General features: G+C 40.2%; 1 protein-coding gene across 1 annotated transcript in view; it reads left to right on the top strand.

Moving 5' to 3' along the window:
- NUDT3 (nudix hydrolase 3) overlaps positions 1-23913 on the top strand; it is a 119952-nt gene that overhangs the window by 54281 nt on the left and 41758 nt on the right. The window contains exon 2 of the mRNA NM_001252389.1: positions 7732-7842. Coding sequence (NP_001239318.1) covers positions 7732-7842 — 111 coding nt within the window. The remainder of the gene's footprint in view (positions 1-7731; positions 7843-23913) is intronic.

Raw genomic sequence — 23913 nt, 5'->3', positions numbered from 1 at the left:
TTCACTATTATTTTGGTCTTATTACAAGAAGGAGCACAGAAATGATTACAAACTACTCTGTAAAGTAGTTTGCAGAGCATATCACAGATTTGGTAGGGTGCAGCCCTTGTGTCATCTAGGATACCAGCAAAGTTCTCTGGCAGTAATGGCTGTGCTGAGGGGCTGTCAAATGTCAGGGGCATTGTATTGTTGGAAATGATATCATGTTGGGTGTATTACTGAATGTAGTTTTCTGGAAATTAGTAATATATCTAAGATCTATAGCTTGTTAATCAGGATTTCCTGTGATGTAGATTATCAGCATAATCTTTTTTTTTTTTTTTTTTTTTTTTAAGATTCATTTATTTATGAGAGACAGAGAGGCAGAGACACAGGCAGAGAGAGAAGCAGACTCCATGCAGGGAGCCCGATGCGGGACTCAATCCCTTGTCTCCAGGATTACACCCCTAACTGAAGGCAGATGCCCAACCGCTGAGCAACCAAGGCATCCCTTTAAAAAAAAAAAAAAAAAAAAAGGAAAACATTTCCAGAACTTTAACCTAGGATATGTGGAATATATTTACCCCCACTGTGGTCTTGGTGATGGGAATAGAAACTTTTCTGACACCAAGAAGGGTGAACAATAGGTAGAGCTTTGCAAATATGTAAATTCTCTCTTGTGTTAGTCTCATCCTGGCTCAAAGAATCTAAGACCATTTTTTCCCCCAAATCTTCTTCTCTCTTACCTCCAGTCCCACATTTATATGTTTGTCCACTAGAAAATATTCACTAGAGGGATGCCTGGGTGGCTCAGTGGTTGAGCATCTGCCTTTGGCTCAGGTCATGATCCCAGGTCCTGGGATCGAGTCCCACATCGGGCTCCCTGCATGGAGCCTGCTTCTCCCCCTGCCTGTGTCTCTGCCTCTCTCTCTCTCTCATGAATAAATAAATAAATCTTTAAAAGAAATATTCACTAGACATCTCATTATATTTTCAATTCATATGTTCAGAGGATATCCTCCTTGTGGTTTGCTCCTCCACTGACCTTTCACATTTTCCTTGGAGGGCAGCTCCACCATTGACCTAGCCCATAATCTGTCAATCATTTGGTCCTATGGAAGCTTCTTTCTCTTTATCTGAGAACTTGTAATTTCCCTCCCACTCTCACTTCTGTCCTCCTCCTTTCTCAACCGGAATTAAATGTGTGAACCTATTCTGCTTACCAAGCTTGCCCACGTCCAGCTCAAGTCAAAGTGACCTTTCTAAAACCCAAATTGGAAGAGTGCTCCTAGCCACTTCTAGTTTGGTGCTGCCCAGAAGGCTTTAGTTTTTGTTTAAATAAACTCTTAAAATTAAAAACAAAAACAAATTGGGTTATGTTATTTCTTTGCTTAAACAACTTGCTTGATTTACCCATTGCCTTCAGGTTTCAATCCAAACTCTTGATAATTAGACCCCTGCCTTTTGTTCAGCCTCCCTGAGTAACCCCTTCTATATGCTTTCTGCACTCCTTTTTTAAAGCACTTGTTTGTTCATTCAGTCATTGGACCATTCTTTGATTTGCTCATTAAACTTTTATTGGACACTAATAATGGGTCAAGCTCTGTGCTTAAGGTTTGGGTATGAGGCAGTCAACAGAAGAGATCCTTAGACATTTCACTGACCTCTCACACTGTTAATCAGGATAAACTAGGTTATGCTGTAATGACAGATTAACCCCCAAATCTCATTGTTTTAACACAACACAGTTGTATTGCTTGTTACAAGTCACTTTTCAGAGGCTGTGCTTTACACAGGGTCTCTTCCAATCAGAGGCCCCATCTTACAGCTACACCAACTGGAACTCACTATGTCCTTGGGCACTGTGACAGAGGAAGAGAAAAGAGACTGGGTGGGTTTCTCCCTGCCTTAGCCCAGAAGTGAAGTGTGTGTCCCTTCTGTTCACATTTCCTTAGTCAGAAACAGTCAGGTGGCCCCACCTAATAGCAGAGGGGCTTCAAATACCATAAACAAGCACATAAAATATCTGATGAACATTATGATCTCTGCCACAGTTACTGAAATAGAAACAGTTCCTGACTTCTTGTCTGTCTTATCCACTGGACTTTAAATTTCTTGAGAACTGAGATTGTATCTACCTTGCTTTTATGTCCTAATAAGCACATGGGCACACAGTAAGCTTCTGATTTTTGTTGAATAAATGTCGTTCTTGAGCTTGGATTTACCTCAAGTCACTCCCTTTAAGAAACGTCTTATCCCTCTACTGCCTTCCCCTCCTCCTGCCCCAAGCCTGGGTTAGGTGTCTCTTTTCAGTCTTTGTAGTATCCCGTGCCTACCTCAACCAAAGCATTCCTCAACCTGTATTATTACTTTTTTGTCCCTTCCTCTCTCCACTAGATACTCATTTCCTTTGGGGCAGGGGCTATGGCTTTCTTTTATGTATATATATTTTAAGATTTTATTTATTAATTTGGGAGAGATAGAGAGCATGCATGAGGAGGAGCAGAGGGAGAGGGACAAGCTGACTCTGTGCAGACCCTGGAGCCTGATGTGGGGCTCAATCCCAGGACCCTGAGATCATGACCTGAACCAAAACCAAGAACCAGAGGCTTAACTGAGCCACCCAGGCACCCTCTTTTATATTCTTTTGAAAATTTGGGGACGCCTGGGTGGCTCAGCAGTTCAGCATCTGCCTTCGGCCCAGGGCGTGATCCCAGGATCCAGGATCCAGTCCCACATCGGGCTCCTTGCATGGAGCCTGCTTCTCCCTCTGCCTCCGTCTCTCCCTCTGCCTCTCTCTCTGTGTGTCTCTTATGAATAAATAAATAAAATCTTTTAAAAAAGAAAAAGGAAAATTTGTATTAAGCATTTTTAAAGCAATTTTTAAAACCTTAAGAAATAAAACATTACTATTCCAAGCTTAAGTAAGCCCTTTATGTAACTCTTCCCCCATTAGGTTTATCATTCCCATAGATTTCTTTAGTCTTTCATTGCATATTTGTGTCCCTAATCAATATAAGGATTTTCCTTTGTGTCCATGTGGATAACAACCTATCCCCCAGCCCTACCTGTTGATCTCTCCCTGCTCTATAGGACCACCTGTACCATAAATCCAGGAGTTGGATATGGTGTGTTCTCTAGGTACATTTATCCATCTCTGCACTGATAATCACCTGTCTTGGTGATAACAGTTTCATGAAAGGTGTGATACCTGGTTGTCCAGTCCCTTACTTTGAACTGCCTTAAAATTGCAGAGGTTTTAAGCTGCAACTGCCATTCCTGGTTTATAATGATGCTTAATGAATGTTGAATAAATAACAAATTGTTTTTTTTTTCCTTAGTATGTCATTTATAGGTTTAATTTTGTCATTTAATTTTTTCATTTAATTTCTTTTCAGATAATTCTGTACTTAAAAATCAAGCTTCAGAATCAGAATTTACTGACCAGAAACACCATTTAGTGTTTTCTAAGATAGGAAGGAGTAAAGCCTGTAGCTAAAGTAAAGAATGTTTTGGTTTTTTTGCAGTAAGTTTTCAGTGGGTTGTCAAGGAAACTAAGCCAGGAGAACTGTTTACTGGTAATGGTGTTTGCTTTGAAGAGTGACTACAAAGTAATGAGGCTTGTTTTTCCCAGTGTCACTATTATATGTAGTATTACCTCACATAGCCATGCTTTGAATGTGCAAGGTAATAACACTTTCTAGATTTACTAATTAATATTTCACAAGGATTGAAATTTAGAAATTAAATTATACTTTATGTTAGAGGTTTTCTTTGCTTTGGCTTGCAATTGTCCCTTTCATTTGGACTATAACCTAATTGGATGGCCCTAGTCAGCTTTTCAAGCAAACGCTTAGGTTTAGAATGGCTGTGTAACACTTTGCCAAGTGGGAAAACTCTAGGAAGAAAGACTATGTGTTGTTTATATAACAAATCAACGAAAGATTAACCAATTTTTCTACTCTTTCTTCTTGAGTTTTCTTTGCAGATTGGATTGATAGGACTTAAATGCCATTATCTAGAAAGTCTTTGGAAGACTTTTTTTAAAAAGGTGCTTAGGGGCACTTCGGTGGCTCATTCGTTAAGTGTCTGCCTTTCTCTCAGGTCATCATCCCGGAATCCTGGAGTTCTGCATCCAGCCCTCTGCTCATCAGGGAGCCTGCTTCTCCCTCTCCCACTGCCTGCCGCTTTGCCTATTTGTGTGTGCTCTCTTTCTCTCTCTGTCAAATAAATAAGTCTTTTTTTTTTTTTAAAGCTGTTTAACTGAGACACCTGGGTAGCTCAGTGGTTGAACGTCTGTCTGCCTTTGGCTCAAGGCGTGATCCTGGATTCCCAGGATCGAGTCCCGCATCGGGCTTCTTGCATGGAGCTTGCTTCTCCTCCCTCTCCTGTGTCTCTGCCTCTCTCTGTGTCTCTCATGAATAAATAAACAAAATATTTAAAAATAAATAAATAAAGCTGTTTAACGTAAATTAACAAACATGATTATGTTTGGATTTTATTTGTATATTTATTAAGATTTTATTTATTTGGGGGAGTGAGCGAGAGAGCATAAACAGGAGGAGGGGCAGGTGCCCCTGTTTTTATTTTGATAAGAAAGTTTTTCTGCTTCTCCCTCTGCCTGTGTCTCGGTCTCTCTCTCTTTCTGTGTCTCTCATGAATAAATAAATAAAATCTTAAAAAAAAAACTTTTAAAAAGTTTTTATTAAATTCTAGTTAGCATATAGTATAACATTGGTTTCAGGAATAGAACTTAGTGATTCATCACACATATAACACCCAGTGTTCATCACAATAAGTGTACTTGATAAGGAATTTTTTAAAATGTAAGATTAGCCACAATTATAAGATGGGAGGAGTATGGCAATGATCTCCCTCTTCTTTTATGGAAATAGTATATTATTTCAGCTTTATGATTTAATATTATATGAAACTAAGGATAACTTTTGGGAAGGCCACTCCCTTGGAGTGTAAGCTCTGAGATAGAAAGTAATAGCACTGACTCCTAAATTTAGCTTTTAAAAATTTACTATGATTTTAAAACCAGTTTTATTTTATTGGAAGGAAGTACACATAACATGACATTAACTATTTAAAAGTGAACAAGTCAGTGGCATTTAGTTCCACTAATTCAGTGGCATTTAGCAACCTTTAGGTAGTTTCAGAACACTTGGATCACTCCCAAACAAAATCCTATACTCATTAAGCAGTTACTCTCTGTTCTTCCCTTCACCCCAACCCCTGGCAACTACCAGTTTGCTTTCTGTCTCTGTGCATTGACCCATTCTGCCTATTGAACATAATTGGGATCTTACAATATGTGATTTTTTGAGTCTAGCTTTCACTTAACATAATGTTTTCAAAGTTCATCAGCTGTGTGTTGTGTATCAGGGCTTCATTCTTTTTTTTTTTTTTTTTTTTTTTTATTTATGATAGTCACAGAGAGAGAGAGAGAGAGAGGCAGAGACACAGGCAGAGGGAGAAGCAGGCTCCATGCACCGGGAGCCCGATGTGGGATTTGATCCCGGGTCTCCAGGATCGCACCCTGGGCCAAAGGCAGGCGCCAAACCGCTGCGCCACCCAGGGATCCCGGCTTCATTCTTTTTATGGCTAAATACTCTTCCTGTGCATGTGTATGCCACATTTTGTTATCCATTCATTCATTGATAGACATTTGTTTCTACACTTTGGCTACAGTGAATAATGTACATTTATGTGTAAGTATTTAAGCACCTCTTTTCAGTTCTTTTGGGCATATACCTAGGAGTGGGATTGCTAAGTCATATGGTTTTTGTTTGTTTTTTTGAGAGCAGGGATGGGGGTGCAGAGTGAGAGGGAGAGAATCTCAAGCAGACTCCCCACTGAGCATAGAGCCTAACACAGGACTCATTTTCACAACCCCCAGATTATGACCTGAGCCAACATCAAGGGTTGAATGCTTAGCTGACTGACACCCAGGCACCCCTTATGGTAGTTTTTATTTAGTTCTTGAGGAACCACAAACTTTCCATAGTGCCTGAACTATTTGACATTCTTGTCTTGTGTTTAAGGGTTCCAATTTTTCTACATCCTTGCCAGTTCTTGTTATTTTTAAAAATATAGCCATTCTTGTGGGTGTAAAGTCACATCTCATGTTGGTTTTACTTTGTACTTTCCTAGTGACTAATGAGGTTGAGCATCTTTTCATGTGCTCCTTGGCTATTTGTAGATCTTCTTTGGAGAAATGTTGCTTGTCTTTTTGTTGTCATTGTATGTATTTTTATGTATTCATATTTTGGATAGCAGGCCCTTGTCAGATGATTTGCAAATATTTCCTCCCATTCTGTAAGTCACTTTTTCATATTCTTAATGCTCAGAAGATTCTAATTTTAATGAAGTCCAACTTATCTAATTTTTGTTGTTCATGGTTTTGGTGTCATGTCTAAGAATTCAGCATGTCTTACCAAATTCAAGGTCATAAGGATTTATTGCTGTTTTATTTATTTTTGTTTTTTAAATTATTTTTTAAAGTAAACTCTACCCCCAGAGTGAGCTCAAACTCATGACCCCAAGATCAAGAGTCACATGCTCTACCGACTGAGCCAGCCAGGTATAGACTGTATATTGGTGACTGTATATGGATTCACAGATTTCCTTCCTCCATGGTTCCCTGAGTCAGCAGATCACAGGCTTTATAGAGGAACATCAAGAGAATCTATCATGACATGAAGAAAAGGGATTAAGGATGAGAAAAAGGTAGAATTTCCAAGGGCTCATGTAGTTGCAGAAGCCTCAAGGGATAGATGGAAGATGACCAGAAGGAAGGTCACCAGAAGTCAGTAATGGAATCTACAAGCACTACAGAATACATAGCATTTTCTTTCAGGCAACAAGGATGACTGCGGAGTAGAAGTGAAGTGCACAGGTGGAATAGGGATGGAGGGTCAAAATTGAGACTTTGTCAGAAAGGGATGGTGTAGGGAACTATAGAGGATTCCTTTCATTTTGGAAGTAATGCCCACCCAATTCTACCTCCAAAGGAGAAGTCTAGCTAACTGTTTAGCATCTGTCCTAGAGAGGGGTAAGGAAAAGGAAACTGAGACCTTCCAGGATTTTATTTCATCCATAACTAGGATGCTGGTTAATTTTGCATTAGTAAACCATAGTCTCTATCAGGATTTTATATGTGTGTTTGGTTGGTCTTCTCTCCTTTCTTAATAAAATTCCCTAGTAAGAAGAGTTCTAGTTTTATCTCAGCTGAAAGCATGATGAAGATTTTGACTTCATGTAGATGAGGGAGTTGGGTTCTCAGTGCACACTTAGAACTTAGGGGTGGTGTGTGGTTTTGGTCTGTAGCCATCTGATGGACCAGGAGTGAGGATCTGGGAAAGAAGGTATTGGGACGATGGTACCAATTAGGGCTAAGGACTTCTTTCCTTCTGGCCAGCCCTCACAGCGCTCATGGGCTTTTTTTCCCCCCAGTCCTTGTCAACTCTGTGTTCAAAGGGCTTTAAAGAAAGGAACAAAGGAGAGGGTAGATGGGATAAGTGACTGAGAGCCTGAGGGAAGGGAGAGGTACTGGACACTAGGTCAGATGCCTTTCTGCTTTTACCAGGTGGACTATCTTACTTTTTCCAATAGAAGCAAAAGCTACTCTACAAGAAGTGACCTGGAGAGGTATAAACAAAAAATGGGTCTCAGGTCCCAGAGTCTGAGTTTGTACAAATAGTGTCTTTTATTTTTAACTACCCACGTGACCCCTGTGACTTTCAGGTGCTGCTTGTGAGCAGTAGTCGCCATCCAGACCGATGGATTGTTCCTGGGGGAGGCATGGAGCCTGAGGAGGAGCCAAGCGTGGCAGCAGTCCGTGAAGTCTGTGAGGAGGTACGCACTGAGGAGGAAAGGCATGGCTGTACCTCGTAATCGTGAGTCTGTCATGTCTGTGTAGTTCCTTATCACCACTCACTGAGTAAGCATACTCGTGATCACAGAAAGAAGGAGTTTACCAGTTACCTTGTGCTTCCTTGATTAAAGGGATGGTCAGGTTGTGACCTGGTAATGTTTGTTGGGCACTCTGTGTAGGGCGAAGGCTCTGGTAATGACCATATCTAACCATACCAGATAGTCTTTTGTGATTTCCCCATGGAGCTCTTTCAGCATTACCTCTCTTACCTGTAGCAGAAGATCAAGAACAAGTAGTTCATCAGCCCTAAGAAATAAGAGGGACAGGCAGTATTGATATATGGCTTGTTCTCATTAATGAGATGGAGGAAGAGGCTGTTGTTCTCCTCTGCTTCCTGGATCCTGGCTATACAACAGTGGCTAAAGCAGCAATTCTGTTAGCCAGAAAGTGTTACTAATAATGCCATTAAAGAGATAATAGAAAAAAAAAAGAGAGATAATAGTTTGTTCTTTGTTATTTAGTCACAAGTTATTCAGCATATATGTCCTGAATTCCTGGACCACACCCAGTATATTTTACTAGATAATCTAGAGTAAGTAGTCAAAAGAAGTACCTTAGTTCCCTTACTTCTAGAGTTTACAGTTTGGGCAAACTGAGATACAGATTGCAGTTCAAAGCCAGGAGGAAGGAACTAACATTCCTCCATAGCCTGCAGTGGTGATGCCATGCTGTTCCTTGCTTTGCTTATGTTATTTCACTTAAGACTCCTAACTTGGTGATGTAAGTTTTATCACACCCATTAACTTGCCCTGGCCATATGGCTAGTGCTTTTTAGATCCATTTCTTTGTTCCAGAGGGAACTGAAAACTGATGCTAAGGACATCTAAAATAGCACTAAGAACAAGTCTCCTATATTTCTTTTGGGTTCAGCCCTTGCTGAAGTGCCCTGAGACTAATCTTACCCATGGAATATGTAAGGAATTCTTTCCTCGCTCTGAACTCCTACAGGCTTGTGTTGACTTGCAACTCTGTCATTTTATCATTTATCTGGAGTCCATAACTAGACTATAATCTCTGAGAGCATAAAGTATGTTTTGTGGTTTATATCCTCCTTGCATGTGCACAGTACACAACTAGGTGAACAGAAATTTTTTTTTTAAAGATTTTATTTATTTACTCATGAGACAGAGACGGGGTGGGGGGGGGGCGTGCAGAGACACAGGCAGAGGGAAAAGCAGGCTCCATGCAGGGAGCCTGATGTGGGACTCTATCCCAGGTCTCCAGGATCATGCCCTGGGCCAAAGGCAGGCGCTAAACCACTGAGCCACCCGGGCTGCCCGGTGAACAGAAATTAACGAATACATGCTTCTGTGACAGGTGGAGCAAGGGATGCAACAGTAAAAGTCCTGAAGGGTTACCCCAAATGGAAATGATCAGAGTGTAGGGGAGTGATAGATACTGTCCGAGAGGATGTGAGAAGGCCTTCTCACAGTAGTAAGAATTGGTGTCCCCCGTTCTTATCAGACCTGAGATAATGGGGAATGCATAGGGGTAGGGTGGCCTGGACGGGCAGATGTGATTCTGTACTCTGCCTTTCTAGGCCTGAGGGCACCAGAATCTTTTTGCCTTTTGGCTGCTGTAGGTTCCACAGTACCTAAAGCAAAAGTGATGTTTGACAGAGCTTCTGTGGCAGTTGTAGATTCAGAAATGTGGTTGGTAAACCTGAAATGGAGTGATGGTTTTAGAATACAGAGAAAGGGAAAAAGTTCAGAGACTTTGTGCAAAACTTGCTACTTGGTTTTAGGAGTTGTGGGGGCACATCTGACCACTATACCTTTGTGGACCATGTTTGGATTTGGCATCTGTCTCAGGAGAGCATATATCAGTTGCCATTACTGTTGTTGGATTCTGAGTGTTATAGTTGAGTCATCTGTGGGTTATACACATGCAGTGAAGATGGAGAGAACTAGGTGATAAGTAGAAATGTAGTGAGGGACAAGTAAGGGTGTAGGGTGCCCTGCTCACTCTTTTGTTTCCTGGAAATGCCATTCCACAGGTAGTGAGAATGAGTGGGGATGGGGCATAGTGCTTGGATCCTGTCCTCAGATATTCAGGATCTGCACTCCCTCCTGTCTGCACAGGGTCCTGAGCTTGAAATTAAACCCTGCCTGACTCTGAGCAAGTCAGAGGAGAGTCATACCACACCCTGTACTTTGTTCTAGCATTATTGAGAGGATAAATGTCTGTGAACTCTAGAATACAATACAGAATAAATCAAATGTTTGCACAAACAATAAAAATTGGTGAGATGTCATTGTGAAAACAAACATTCCAGTACTTCTGTCAAAATAAAATAGAGGGGATGGTTCTTCCAATTCCACATCCATCAACAGAGCATAAGACTTGGAATCAGAGAGGATATAGAAAGATTTTTCTTTTTTTTTTAAGGGTAGCTTTTGTGAGCAGAAATCACTATTCAGGGGTTTGTTTAGGTTTCAAAATGATACAACTTGGGCAGCCCGGGTGGCTCAGCAGTTGAGTATTTGCCCTCGGCCCAGGGTGTGATCCTGGAGACCCAGGATCGAGTCCCATGTTGGGCTCCCCGCATGGAGCCTGCTTCTCCCTCTGCCTGTGTCTCTGCCTCTCTCTCTCTCTCTGTCTCTTTGTGTCTCTCATGAATAAATAAAATCTTTAAAAAAAAAAACAAAAAACAAAATGGTACGACTTTTGTAAAGTACACATTCAAAAAGTTAATTTTTTTCATAATGCTTACAGCTCTGATTGTTCTCTATATAAACGTAGGAGATTTTACTGGTCACTTTTGGATAGTACTTAGACCAGTTAATTCAGAGGTTTCAAATTGGATTTATAGAGCTAAATAGAAGTACTTTCTAAAGAACTTCAGTTGTCTGACTTAAAAAATAAAAACCTTATGAAGCTCTTCAACAAAAAAGTCCTGTGAATCTCACGTATTAAACGTCGTGCGCCTGACTGGCTCACCCAGTGGAACATGCGACTCTTGATCTCAGGGTCTTGAGTTTTGAGCACTACATTGGGTGTAGAGATTACTTAAGTAAATAAATATTAAAAAAAATTTTTACAAATGAGGTGAGTCTTAGAATCTTAGATTCTTAAAATATTCCCATAACATATGTAAACTGAGATTTTCAACTTAAAAAGACAAATCAGAAAAAAATTATTCAGTTATATTTTGAAAACCAAGGTTATACTCTAATAGGCCAAGTTCTTTTTTTTTTTTTTTTTTTAAGTAATCTCTGTGCCCAACATGGGGCGCAAACTCATGACCTTGAGATCAAGAGTCACATGCTCTGCCGACTGAGCCAGCCAGGCGCCCTAGGCCAAATTCTTTTGCACATTACAAAATTATAAAATATCTCTGGTTTCCTTCCTAACGTAGAAATATATTACAATTTTGATTCTCTTAAATATTTCTGTATTTCATTCTCAAGATTTCTAGGATTGAAAGACACCCACCCACCAAAGAAACCAAGCCCTCCCTGTTAAGTGAGGCCAAGACTCTTAGGTGGCCTGGTTGGAAATGCTGATCTAGTCCACTTTTGCTCTATCAAGATTCTAACTTGAGAAGGCTAATGGTTGTAGATTCTACACTGGGCAGGAATGTGTACTGAGTGAACACTGCAGTATCTGGCATGCCTGGCTAACTTTGTCCTTCAACCTGAAGGCTCCTTCCTCCATAAAGTCTTTGTGATGCCTCCCTGTAGACTCACTGCTCTTTCTGTGTGTTTCCCTTGCAGTTTATACTTCTAGCATCATGATATCTGTCATCTTTGTTTAATTGTCTGTCTCTGTGTAGTTGGGCACCATTCCTTTTTGCTCACTATTCAGTCCCCAGTGCTTAACACACAGCAAGTACTTAACTCACAGCAAGTACTTAACAAAACAAGTGTTTCAGTTATTGACAGGACTACTTAGAGCAGCCCCATAAATACAAGGTAGGCCCTTTTGAGTTGTCAGGAGTAAACATACCGGCAGGTCTCAGTTAAACGAAGAAGAATAGTTCAATGTCACAGTAGCTGTCCAGCCAGGCACGCAGGACTGGAAACTTGGGTCACAGGGTGCAGACAGGCCTTGCTCACAGTGCCTGGAACGGCGGTGGGAATGCAGTATGGCTCCTGGAACCTAGTCGCTGTCTTCTGTAGATGAGCTGCTTCTCTAATCTCTTCTCAGCCTCCTGGTTTCTGCTCACCTGCATCTCACATTCAGCTTTCCCAGCAGAGATGACCTGACCCATGGGTGCAGCTGCCAGGTGACATTATTAGCTCCTGGACATTTTGAAGACATTTGCCTTAACTTTGCTTTGATTGCTGATTTCTTATTTCTCTTGCTGTGTTCAGAGTGTCAAGATATCATGTGCTATAAAAGTATGGCCGCTCATGCTTCAGAACATCTGCAGCAGCTTTACTGGGAGGATCCTGTGTATGTGGGGAAAAAAAATATTTACTAACACAGGAACATGTTTGCAGCACATTCCTAAGTGGTCAAAGCAGACTATGAAACAGTATTTATGATGTAAAACCATTTAGTGGAAAAGAAATGTGTGTGTCTATTTGTGCGGAAAAAATAACATTGCTTGCACATCTACTATGTGTCAAGCTCTGTTCTAAGCATTTTGCAAATATTGCCTCATTAAATCCTCTCCAGACCCTATGAGATAGTGGAACTGTCACAGTCTACATTCTGCGGGTGAGAAAAAAAACAGGTTTGAGCCAGCCAAGCGCACAAGATTAAGTAATTTGTCCAAACAAATTGTGCCCAACCAAGTGTGCTCAAGGTAAGATTTCAACCCAGAACATCTAGTCTCAGCACCCACATGCTTCTATGCTGTGCTCATTGAAAGAATGTCTGCCAAGATGTTCATTCAGGTTATCTTTGGATTAGCTCAGAGATTATCATCTTCTGCATTGAACATATATTTATTACTAGAAAAATATTCTGTATAAACATGAATGGAATAGAATTACTAAGTAGCTGTTATGGCCTTGTTGTTGGGCCAAGATACCATTAAACTCAGTCTGTTTGGGGTGCCTGGGTGGCTCAGTTAGGTAAGTGTCTACCTTCAGCTCAGGTTATAATCTTAGAGTCCTGGGATTGAGCTTGGAATCGGGCTCCCTGCTCAGCTGGGAGTCTGTTTCTCCCTCTCCCCCTGCCTACTGCTCCTCCTGTTTGTGCGTGTTTGTGTGCGGTCGCGCGCACACGCTCTCTCTCTCCCTCTCTCTCTCATAAATACATACATACATACATACATACATAAAATCTTTTTTAAAAAAGAAAAAGACAACTGAATCTATTCAGAAGCTTTGTTTAACCCAGCTTAAACATTTCAGCATGTTGGCTGAATTTCAGAAACCAATAAATCTGTAGCACTTGAAACATTAGCAGTCACATTTCAAGGGCTAAAATACTCCCTTTTGGAAACTGGCCTCCGTTTTTTAGCTGCTTATGGTCAGAATCCTATTAAAGTGACCCCCATTGAGTGGGAGGGCTGGGGCTCTCTCCCCAGGCCCCCCAGGAGCTTTGGTAACAGTGCATCTCCAGCCCAGGGCAGCAAAGGCTCGTGTGAGCCAACCATGAGACACCCTCTGTAATCAAAAAGAAAAGCACCTCTTTGTGTAGTTTTCAGAGCTATTCTTTCTTGCTAATTCAATAGGAAAGGTAAAACTGTTGGCTAACAGAGAAAAAAAAGAGAAACTGGATCTGAAACTGTTGTGTCTTCTGTTGATGTTTCATCTCTCTTCTCACCTTGAGCGAACCAAGAGCGTTATCACAAAAATAAAAAACATCTGAAAACAGAATTGGGAGAAAGATACGTGCATACCTTCAACTGTGACCTCTTCAAGGATGTTAAAGATGGGGATCCCTGGGTGGCGCAGCGGTTTGGCGCCTGCCTTTGGCCCAGGGCGCGATCCTGGAGACCCGGGATCGAATCCCACGTCGGGCTCCCGGTGCATGGAGCCTGCTTCTCCCTCTGCCTATGTCTCTGCCTCTCTCTCTCTCTCTCTCTCTGTGACTATCATAAATAAATAAAAATTAAAAAATAATAAATTTAAAAAAAAAAAGGATGTTAAAGATGGGTGCCTTCTGCTTTTATAGAAGTGTAGTCTGTGGTGACAATTGAAAATATGTGGCCAAATGCCAGTTCCTTTTGTCTGCTGCTTCATGTCTGGACAAGGCCTATGTCCATGGAGCCATTTCCAGCATACCCAACTATAAAGTATTTGTAGGCAGCTTGATCATTAATCTATGACATAGGTACAGCTTTAAAAAAAAAGGTGTAGCTTGTTCTCTGACTTCCTCACTTGTCTCATGATACCACATTTTTCTGCTACTCCTCTGACTCTTAACCACCTGTTGCTTTGCCATATAAACTCACGATCTTAGAAATTTCTTTAATGAGGTCTTCTTATACTTCCCTGTACTTCTTGTACAGGGAAAAATCTCAAGTTTTTAATACACTATACAAAACGTAAAAGTGTCACAGAACGTTTGATTTAATTCACCTTCATTTAGGAGTTTTTTGAGCGTCTAGGTGCCTTAGTATAATATCAAGAGTCACAGTTGCCTTAGGAGTGGAGAGGTGTTTGTTGTTATCTCTAGCTTTCCTAATCTTACATCATCCCATCAGGAATCTATTATAACCCTTCATGATCTCATTTTCAGATAAGAGCGTGGAAGATACTATAGTGGACTTTATTTTCAAAATCTGTATCATCATCATCATCATTGTCTTTTTTTGAGAAAGCATATGCATGAGCCGGGGGCAGGGGTGTGGGGAGGGCGGAAGAAGAGAATCATAAGCAGGCTCCACACGCAGCAGGGAGCCCAGTGCAGGGCTCAGTCTCACAACCCTGAGATCCTGACCTGAGCTGAAATTGAGAGTCTGACTCTTAACTGACTGAACCACCCAGAGGCCCCATTTTTATCTCGGGCCCCTGGGTGGTTCAGTCAGTTAAACCTCTGACTTCAGCTCAGGTCATGATCTCGGGGTCCTGAGATTGAGCTCCACATTGGGCTCCCTGGTCAGGGAGTCTGTTTCTCCCGCTCCCTCTGTCTCCCTCCTTGCTCTTTCTCTCCCTCTCTCTCTCAAATAAATAAATAAAACCTTTTTTAAAAATCTATATCTTCTTATCGAACTCTTGTACTCTGTGTTCCCTGTCTCTGCCAAAAAAAGAAAAAAATAGTTGTACTCTAATATATATGTCCTAGCAACTAGAAAGCTCCATATGGAATCTCAGAACTGTCTCTAACAAAGAAGCAGTCTTTCACAGCTCTTGTTATACACAAGTAGAACATTTAAAAAGCCTGTAACTATTTGGGAATAATTTAAGATACTACTTTGTCACCCTTTCTTTTTAGGTCATAAGTATTTGACTCTATTTGAAGTGGAGTAAAACGTAAAGGCTCTGTGTGACTACATTGTATTTTCATCTTTATTTTTTGGCCTCAGCCTGAACAGTTGTGTCCAAAAGGTGGGGATAGGGAATCACAGAATTTGTTAGAGAAATAACATGATTCTTTTAAAATCCCAAAGTTTAATCACAAAATATGTATCAGAATATATTACAAATATTTTTAATCAGATTAATATGATGGGGAAAAGGTGGGAAGTAATGTCATGGCTAGGGGTCCTCCAGCTTATAAGCTTGTATGTAGGGAAGTGGACAAGCAGTTGATAGTGGATGTAGTTCTAACCATATGGGGAGAGCCTGCCCTGGTCACAAGGCAATTCCTACTCAGGCCTAGCTGTTAGTTGTCATGTAGCAATCAAGACCCGATATGGTTCTGATGTTTCAAGAGAATCTTGAAAGCTAGAGTCTCATGTGAGATCTGGTCTTTTAATATAGGCAGCTAATATTTTTTAGAGAAAAAGAGGCACACAAGGTTGGGAGGTGGGGGGAGGAGGGGAGGGTGAGCAAGAGAATCTAAAGCAGGCTCCAGATCCAGTGTGGAGCCTGAAGTGGGGCTCAGTCTCACAACCCTGAGATCATGACCTGAGCCACCTAGGGTACCCCTAGATAACTAATTTTTAAAAATTTTTTTTTCAAAAATTTTTTTCAAAAATGTTAAAATAATACATGCATATGGGTTTAAACAACAATAGTAATACTAAAAGGTCCATATGAAAAACAACCAGGGGGGCCTGGGTGGCTCAGTCGATTGAGTGTCTGACTCTTGGTTTTGGCTCAGGTCATGATCTCAGGGTCGTGGAATTGAGCCCCACATTGGGCTCTCTGCTCAGCAGGGAGTCTGCTAGAGATTGTCTCCCTCTCCCTCTCTCTAAAATAAATAAATCTTTTTTTAAAAGTAAAAAACAAAACAAAAAAACAACCAAAATGTGTTCTTAGTGAGGTTGATGAGCTGTGTTTCAGATTTTTACTTTATTTTTAGCTGTAAAGTGATGAGCTTCAGCCTCTTTGAAGAAGACAGTTTTTTATTTTTCAGTCTTCTAAATGATAAGTGAAAGCAAATAAAGGTTTTTAATATTGGCAGCATTTCACTGTTTAATGGAAATGTTAATATGAGGAAATATATCCATATATAAATTATTGTAAATCAAGAGAGACCATAAATCAACCTAAGATGTTGAAAAGCAGTTTTCATTTAAAGACTATTCTCTGGGGGGATCCCTGGGTGGCCCAGCGGTTTAGCGCCTGCCTTTGGCCCGGGGCGCGATCCTGGAGTCCCGGGATCGAGTCCCACGTCAGGCTCCCGGCATGGAGCCTGCTTCTAAAAAAAAAAAAAAAGACTATTCTCTGAATTTCCAGGATTTAATTTTTAAGAAACTTTAAATTACATGATTTTGAGTTATTAATAATAAGGTATATGCATGGCTATGTGCACCTACAGATTTATCTTAAAAATAGGGACAAAAATAGGCAAAGAATTTTTCTGTATATTTGAACCTTTTCAAAATAAAAAGTTGGTCAGAAAATAACCGTAAATGCTTATTATGCATCAGCTATATTCAGATCTTGAGGAGGAAACTATGAAGTAAAATGATATGCTGGATTCTACTTTCCTTAAGACAGATTGTGTTTTGTTAAGTACTACCGAGTCCTTATTTTTACTTGGGGAAGGAGGTATTTTTAGCTCATTTGGTCACAGCATTATAGAATGCAAGAAGCATCATGTCTCTTAAAATATCTTATTCTGATAGTTAATTCCTTTTAAAGAATTTGTTTTAGAGTCAGAGGCGAGGGAGAGGGAGACAGAGAATCCTAAGCAGGCTCCACACTCAGCACAGGAGCCTGATGCAGGCTGCTATCTCATGACCCTGAGAGGATGACCTGAGCTGGAATCAAGAGTTGGATGCTTAATCAACTAAGCCACCCAGATGCCACCCCATCTCCCTTTAAAGAACGTAATAGGAAATGTGGTTCAGTGATGAAAAAATATCAGGAAATTTTTGTTTACCTAACATGGACATATTTTTGCATGTGGAAACGTCTTTATTCTGACCTCCTAAGAAAGCTTACGTGCAAAAATATCAAGAGAAAAGAAGACATAGCAAGAGAAGAGCCTTTTCCTTAGAAACAAATAACTTCAAATCTGTAAGATGAACAGAGAAAGCATACCACGTTTTAGTGTGGAAACGTGTGTGAGGCTGTTTTCTGTTAGTGGGCGGAATGAGTCCTGCAGATCGCTGGCAGAGGCCCGTAAGTAAATCCGTATTGAATCTCCTGTTTCTGGCAGCTGAGAACTTGCAAAGGGCCTTTCCTCCCAGTTACAGTTCAGGGATGAAAGGAGACCTTGGCATAGACACCACCTCCAGTGAAGGGCCTGGCTGAGGCGTATGGTGCTAATCCTCGTGCTCAGCTTTTGCTCTACACTCACGTGGCCAAGAGTGTAATTCAACTCTGGCCCTAGAGCAAGGAAGCCTCTCTTTCCTTTCAGAGGAAGGCACCTCTCCTCTGTTACGAAATGGGAGATGGCTACTCCTGGATTACTTCCATGGTTACTTCTGGAGTCCACCTTAAAATGATTGACAATTTGTAGGACTATCATTTTGACTTTTGCAAAATTACTGAGTAAATACTCTCAGCTTTGTGAATTTGACATATTCAAAACGTTATGTTACTACATATTTGTGTTAGCATTTTAGTTTAAATATATAGGTACTTTAGACTATAAATCTCCATGAGTGGTTTTAAAAATGGAAACAGTAAAAAACAAAAAAAAAAAATGGAAACAGTATAATCTGAGCAGTGCCCAGGGGGCACCTGGCTAGCCTAGTCTGTGGAACATGTGGCCCTTGATCTTGAGGCTGTGAGTTAGAGCCCCATGTTGAGTGTAAGTATTACTGAACAGTACTCTTAATCTGAGGGCTTTTGTGTGCTCCTTGCAGGACTTACTGATGTTGTTAGCAGAGCAGTTTGATTACTTGATTAAACCGGTGACTACTATAGCTCACCATTTTTCCTGATTATAAAAATAATTTATGGGATGCCTGGGTGGTTCAGCGGTTGAGCATATACCTTTGGCTCGGGGTGTGGTCCCAGAGTCCTGGGATCAAGTCCTACATCAGACTTCCTGCATGGAGCCTGCTTCTACCTCTGCTATGTCTCTGCCCCCCCCCCCCATATGAATAAATAAAATCTTTTTAAAAAAAAATTATTTAAAAAAATTTATGTTCCTAGCAGAATGAAAATCCAGAAAGCACAAAGAAGACAGTATATTACCATAATTCCATGGCTGGCTCTATTTTCCTCAGTGTTTTAATCATTTCAAACATATAAGAAAAAAATTTTAAAAGTGAAACAAATACTATATTCTTCTAGATATATCTGTTGGCTTTTTGCTCTATCTCTATACATACTTTTTTTTTTTTTGCCAAGCCATTTGAAAAGAAGTCATACATATTATGACATATCACCTCTAAATTCTGTCCTTTATGGCAGCCCTGGTGGCTTAGCGGTTTAGCGCCACCTTCAGCCCCGGTGTGATCCTGGAGACCCGGGATTGAGTCTGACGTCAGGCTCCCTGCATGGAGCCTGCTTCTCCCTCTGCCTGTCTCTGTCTCTCTCTCTCTCTCTTCTGTGCCTCTCATGAATAAATAAATAAAATCTTAAAAAAAAATTCTGTCCTTTAGCATGCATCTTTTTAGAATAAAGCCAGTTCCCTACATTACCACATGCCATTGTCACACCTAAGAAAATTCATAATTCTATAATCTCTTATCCCCACCTAAAAAGTCCAGGATCATTTTCTAATAGAATATCTCACATTCTGATTTTCTTTGGTTGTTTCTTCTTCGTGTCCTTTAACTTGTTTCCTTATCCCGTATTTCTAACAACTTCTTTTAGAGCAGTGCTGTCCAGTAGAACTTTTCGGAAGTTATATATATGCACTGTCTAGTGTAGTAGCCACTAGCTATCTATGGCTCTTTAAGTTAGTTAAGATCAAAATTTTAAATTCATTTCCTCAGTTATGATAGCTGCATTTTAAGTGCTCTTTAGCTGCTTGTGGATAATGGCCATCATATTAAATAAATAGCACAGGGCTGGAGGCTTGTTTAGCTTTAGGATAGACATTTTTGATAGATTGCTGCATCAGTGATGCTGCATGCTTCCTAATATTTAACATTAGGAGATGCATAATGTCAGGTTGCCTAGCCATTATTGATAAAATGTTTGATCATGTTGCTACTGACTGATCTCTCCATTGTAGCAGTGCATGTCTGCCTATGCAGCAGAATACCTAAATAATCTATTGAGTAATGCTTCTACACTATATGAATATCCTGTCTCCCAGCAATCTTTCAACCCGTATTAGCATCTTCTGATGATCCTTACCAAATAGATCCTTACAGTAGAGACTGAAATACAATGATTTTCTGATATTTTCTTAATTAGCTGAAATTCTTCTGTAAGAGAAAGCTCTTTTCCTTGTTCCTCTTTCATGCTCCTTGCCTTCCCATGTTTTTCTTATTTTGTTTTTAAAGTAAGCTCCATGCCCAGTGCAGAGCCCAGCATGGGGCTTAAACTCACCACCCTGAGATCAAGACCTGAGCTGAGATCAAGAGTTGGACACTTAACCCACTGAGCCACCCAGGTGCCTCTTTTCTTCTTATTTTAAATAACCTCCTGGGTTCATAGATCTTAATTTTTTTTCATTGTGTTATAGTCAGTTACAGTCGTTATTCTCTTTAATTATCTCAGATTTGGTCAGCGTGTACCCTTTCAGGCAGCCTTCTGTATACTTTTGAGTCCTTCCTTGCCCTGTAATGCGATAAAGTTATGCATGGAGCCTGCTTCTCCCTCTGCCTAAGTCTCTGCGCCTCTCTCTCTGTGTCTCTGTCTCCTTCTGTGTCTCTCATGAATAAATAAATAAAATCTTTTTGAAAAAGAAAAATCACGATTTCACATTAATATTTCCACTTCAAATTTAACATTACAAGGTTTTTTTCCTTTTATTTGTATCTCTTTTACTCTTAAGATACTGGTTTTTAATAATATTCTGATACTGTTATTAGTTTCTAATAACATTATTTGCTTTTTTATATTATAAGATAGTATGAATGAATTTGCATCATTGATACTTTCACATCACTGGTACTTTCATTGTTAATACTTTGAGGAGTCTGACAATGTGTTCCAAGCTGGTTAGTGTGAACCTGTTGATTTTAGGGAGGAGTACTCTAAGGGGTAGAATTAGCCCTTGGTGCTAATTTGGATTATTTAGGGATTGGATCTGGGTTGTTTTGAATTGGTAGTAAATGACAAGACGATATTTATTTAAAGAGGAAGTAATTGGCATCAGCAAGGAGGTAATCACTTTTCTTTGTAAACCTGGGTTATAGTTTCCTTTACTTAGGAACAGTATACCTAATATAACCCTTCTTTACCCTATCTGGGGGCCACTTTCAGGCATAGAAATAGTAAGATAGGTTATGAAATATAACCTAAGAACTGAGTAGGAGGGTTTGTATTGCTTTTGTGTAGTAGATTTTTGGTCTGTAGATGTCCTTCATTGTGTGTGTTGATGAGGTTATAGGCATGGAGTAGGGCCTATACTTGTACCATTCTCTACCTGACCTCCTACATTTGCAAATGATTGTTTAGATTGGAGTAGTTCTCAACCTTGTCATTTGGATTCTAGGCTCAGAGAGTTAAAAGCGGGATTCCCACCCGACATAAATGTATGGTAGGAGTTTGAAAATTCACACAGGATAGTTCTTGAGTGAGACCATCTTTCTTATGGCAGTTTGTCCAGCATTTCTGGTCCCATCTTACTAAGTACCAGTTGTGCCCTCCAGTCATCATGACAACAAGAAACATGCATTATCTCCACAATGCCCTTGGAGACAGTCGCACTTGTAGAAAACCTCTGTTGAATGTTCTAGAGAGTTCCTTTTGTCCTCCAGATCTCAGTTGCTTAATTACTCATGCTTAGTTGGTAACTATTTGTCAGACTCCTGCTGTAGGCTCGGTTAGGGTTAGGACTAGTGTCCTGAACATGGCAGATGATGTAGAAGCAAAGAACAGGTTATGAGTGCAGCATGGTGGAGAGCCTTGACATCCTGGCAGAGGGATTCACAGTTGAGAAGGTTCTAGGACTTGGGTATCTTGGTGAAAGTGTAGTACTGCTCATTGACCTGCAAACTCAGAATAGAGAGAGAAAGATAATGATTGAAGAAAAGTAGTTCTTCCTTGTGTATTCCCACTTTTTAGTGGAGAGGTAATGATAAATGAAAAAAATATATATATTCCATCTCACTAGTCATCAGATAAATGCCAGCTAAAAAAAAGCTGGTATCTTGGCTTCTACCAAATTAGCCAAGGTTTAAAAAACTATTTCTACCCAAGATGATGAAGGAGGCAACATGTACTAAGAGCCTTAAAAATGTCTATACTGGGGGTGCCTGGGTGGCTCACATGGTTAATCATCCAACTCTTGATTTTGACTCAGGTCATGATCTCAGGGTCGTGGGATCAAGCCCGACATTGGGCTCTGTACTCAGCGTGGAGTTTGCCTTGTCCTTCTCCATCTGCTCCTCCTCCCACTGTCTTGTGCTCTCTCTCTCTAATAAATCTTTAAAAAAAAAAAAAAGTCTACTGTTTTCAGGGTGCCTGGCTGTCTCAATCGGAAGAGCATGTGACTCTTGATCCCCAGGTTGTGAATTCTAGCCCCATGTAGGGTATAGAGATCACTTAAATGTCTAAACTGCTTTTGGACACTGTACACCAGTCATTGCAAGTGCTCTCCATTTCAGGACATACCACACACGTGACATCATGTGATTCCCTCCAACTAGAAAGCTTGCCCTGTTCCCTTGCCACCTAGCACACTTCTTTGAGTTTTCAGTGCAGTCAATTTCGTTTTATGGAAGCTTTCATGACTTTCAAGGCTGATACATAGGTTCTTCCCCCACCATCCCATTGTAATTGTTATTTATTCATGAGAGAGAGACAGACAGAGGGAGAAGCAGGCTCCCTGTGGGAACCCGACATGGGACACTATCCCTGAGATCTTGGGATCACACTCTGAGCTGAAGGTAGATGCTCAACCACTGAGCCACCCAGGAGTCCCAAAAGGGACAAATTTAAATTTCTCATACTCCCCACTAGGAACATTTTTCTGTATTTCATGTGTTTTTGCCCATCAGCCATCATCCAACTTGACTGTAAGTTTCTCAATAGTAACCTCATACATGGGACATGAAAGAGCACTGGGAGCTCATAACAAATATAAAATAAAAAGGAGGCAGGGGTTTTCTGACTTTAATCTTTGCTCTCATTTTCTGTTTTCCTACCTCTCCTCCCCTCTCTCTTACCGTAGGCTTGGAGACCTTGACCAAATCTTGTGACTTTTTGTGCTTTTTGGTTCATATTTGAGCCCAGCATTTTTCACTTCTGAGTATCTGTAGAGAAATGCTTATTCACAGGCAGAAAGAAACATGTACAAGAGGTTTGTGCCAGCTTCAATGTGTAGTAGCAAAAACTGGAAATAATCCGAGTGCCCCTCAGTAGGAGAATGACTACTTCAGTTGTGAAATATTCATATTACATATTATCCAACAGTTTAAAAATAATAAAGGAAATGTATATATCCTAACACATAGAGCTATCAGAAGCATTTAGTGAAATGAAATGGCAAGTATGATTGATTTGTGTAAAATAAAATGTCCTAAAACATATTTATGTATGTGCATATATATGCAAATACTTAGAATGGAGGCTGGAAAGAAAACCACTAAACTGATTAGAATGATTACCTTTGGGGAGGGAAGAGGGACTAGGAAGCCTATGGGAAATTTTGCTTTATCTAAATGGGGGGGGAGGGTTATAACTCCATCACTTTTTCCAGAATCTGGGTAGAAATGTGAAGCCATCAAGCAGTTGTAAAAGTCAGTACTTAAAATGTTTAACAGTATAGCCAGAATCCTCCACGGAATTCTAAAGGCAATATATTTAAGCTCAGAAAGATTAAAACTAGACTTGCTGAAATTCTGTACTGTATTGTCTTCTGCAAGAAAGTGCCCTCTCTGGTGGTAGTCAGCAAAGCTTCAGTTAGGTTTTTGTTTTAGTCTTTGATGCAAGCTTATTTTTAGCTTTGCAACCTGATCTTGCTATGCTATTGTTTCCTTTTTTTTTTCTTCTAGATTTGAATTAAATGATTACTGAAGATAAGATAGTTGAGAAAGGGATGATTCACATGGAGTTTGCTGTTTCCAGATGACTAGATTAATCTTTAATGGAGTATGAGTAGAAGTGATCCATGAAAAAAACATCAGTTTTGCTCATCAGCCTGAGAACTAAGAATATTGCTGTTGGATATATTTATGTGAACTCTTTCTGTTGGTTATGCAGACAATTATGACTTTAGAAACTGTTATATAGAAAGGAAAGAAGAAGGAAGGAAGGAAGGGAGGGAAGAAAAGAAAAGAAAAGAAAAGAGAAAAGAAAAAGAAAGAGAGTTATTTACTGCTGTCTCACAAAACCTGAAACCAGACTAACTCAGTTTCTCTGAGACATGAATTCAGACAAGGCGCTGCAGAGACGGCTTATCCACAA

Source organism: Canis lupus, chromosome 12, assembly GCF_011100685.1.
Source record: "Canis lupus familiaris isolate Mischka breed German Shepherd chromosome 12, alternate assembly UU_Cfam_GSD_1.0, whole genome shotgun sequence".
NCBI lineage: Eukaryota > Metazoa > Chordata > Mammalia > Carnivora > Canidae > Canis > Canis lupus.
Note: the sequence above shows the minus strand (reverse complement) of the source record. Positions and strands in the feature narration are given on the sequence as shown.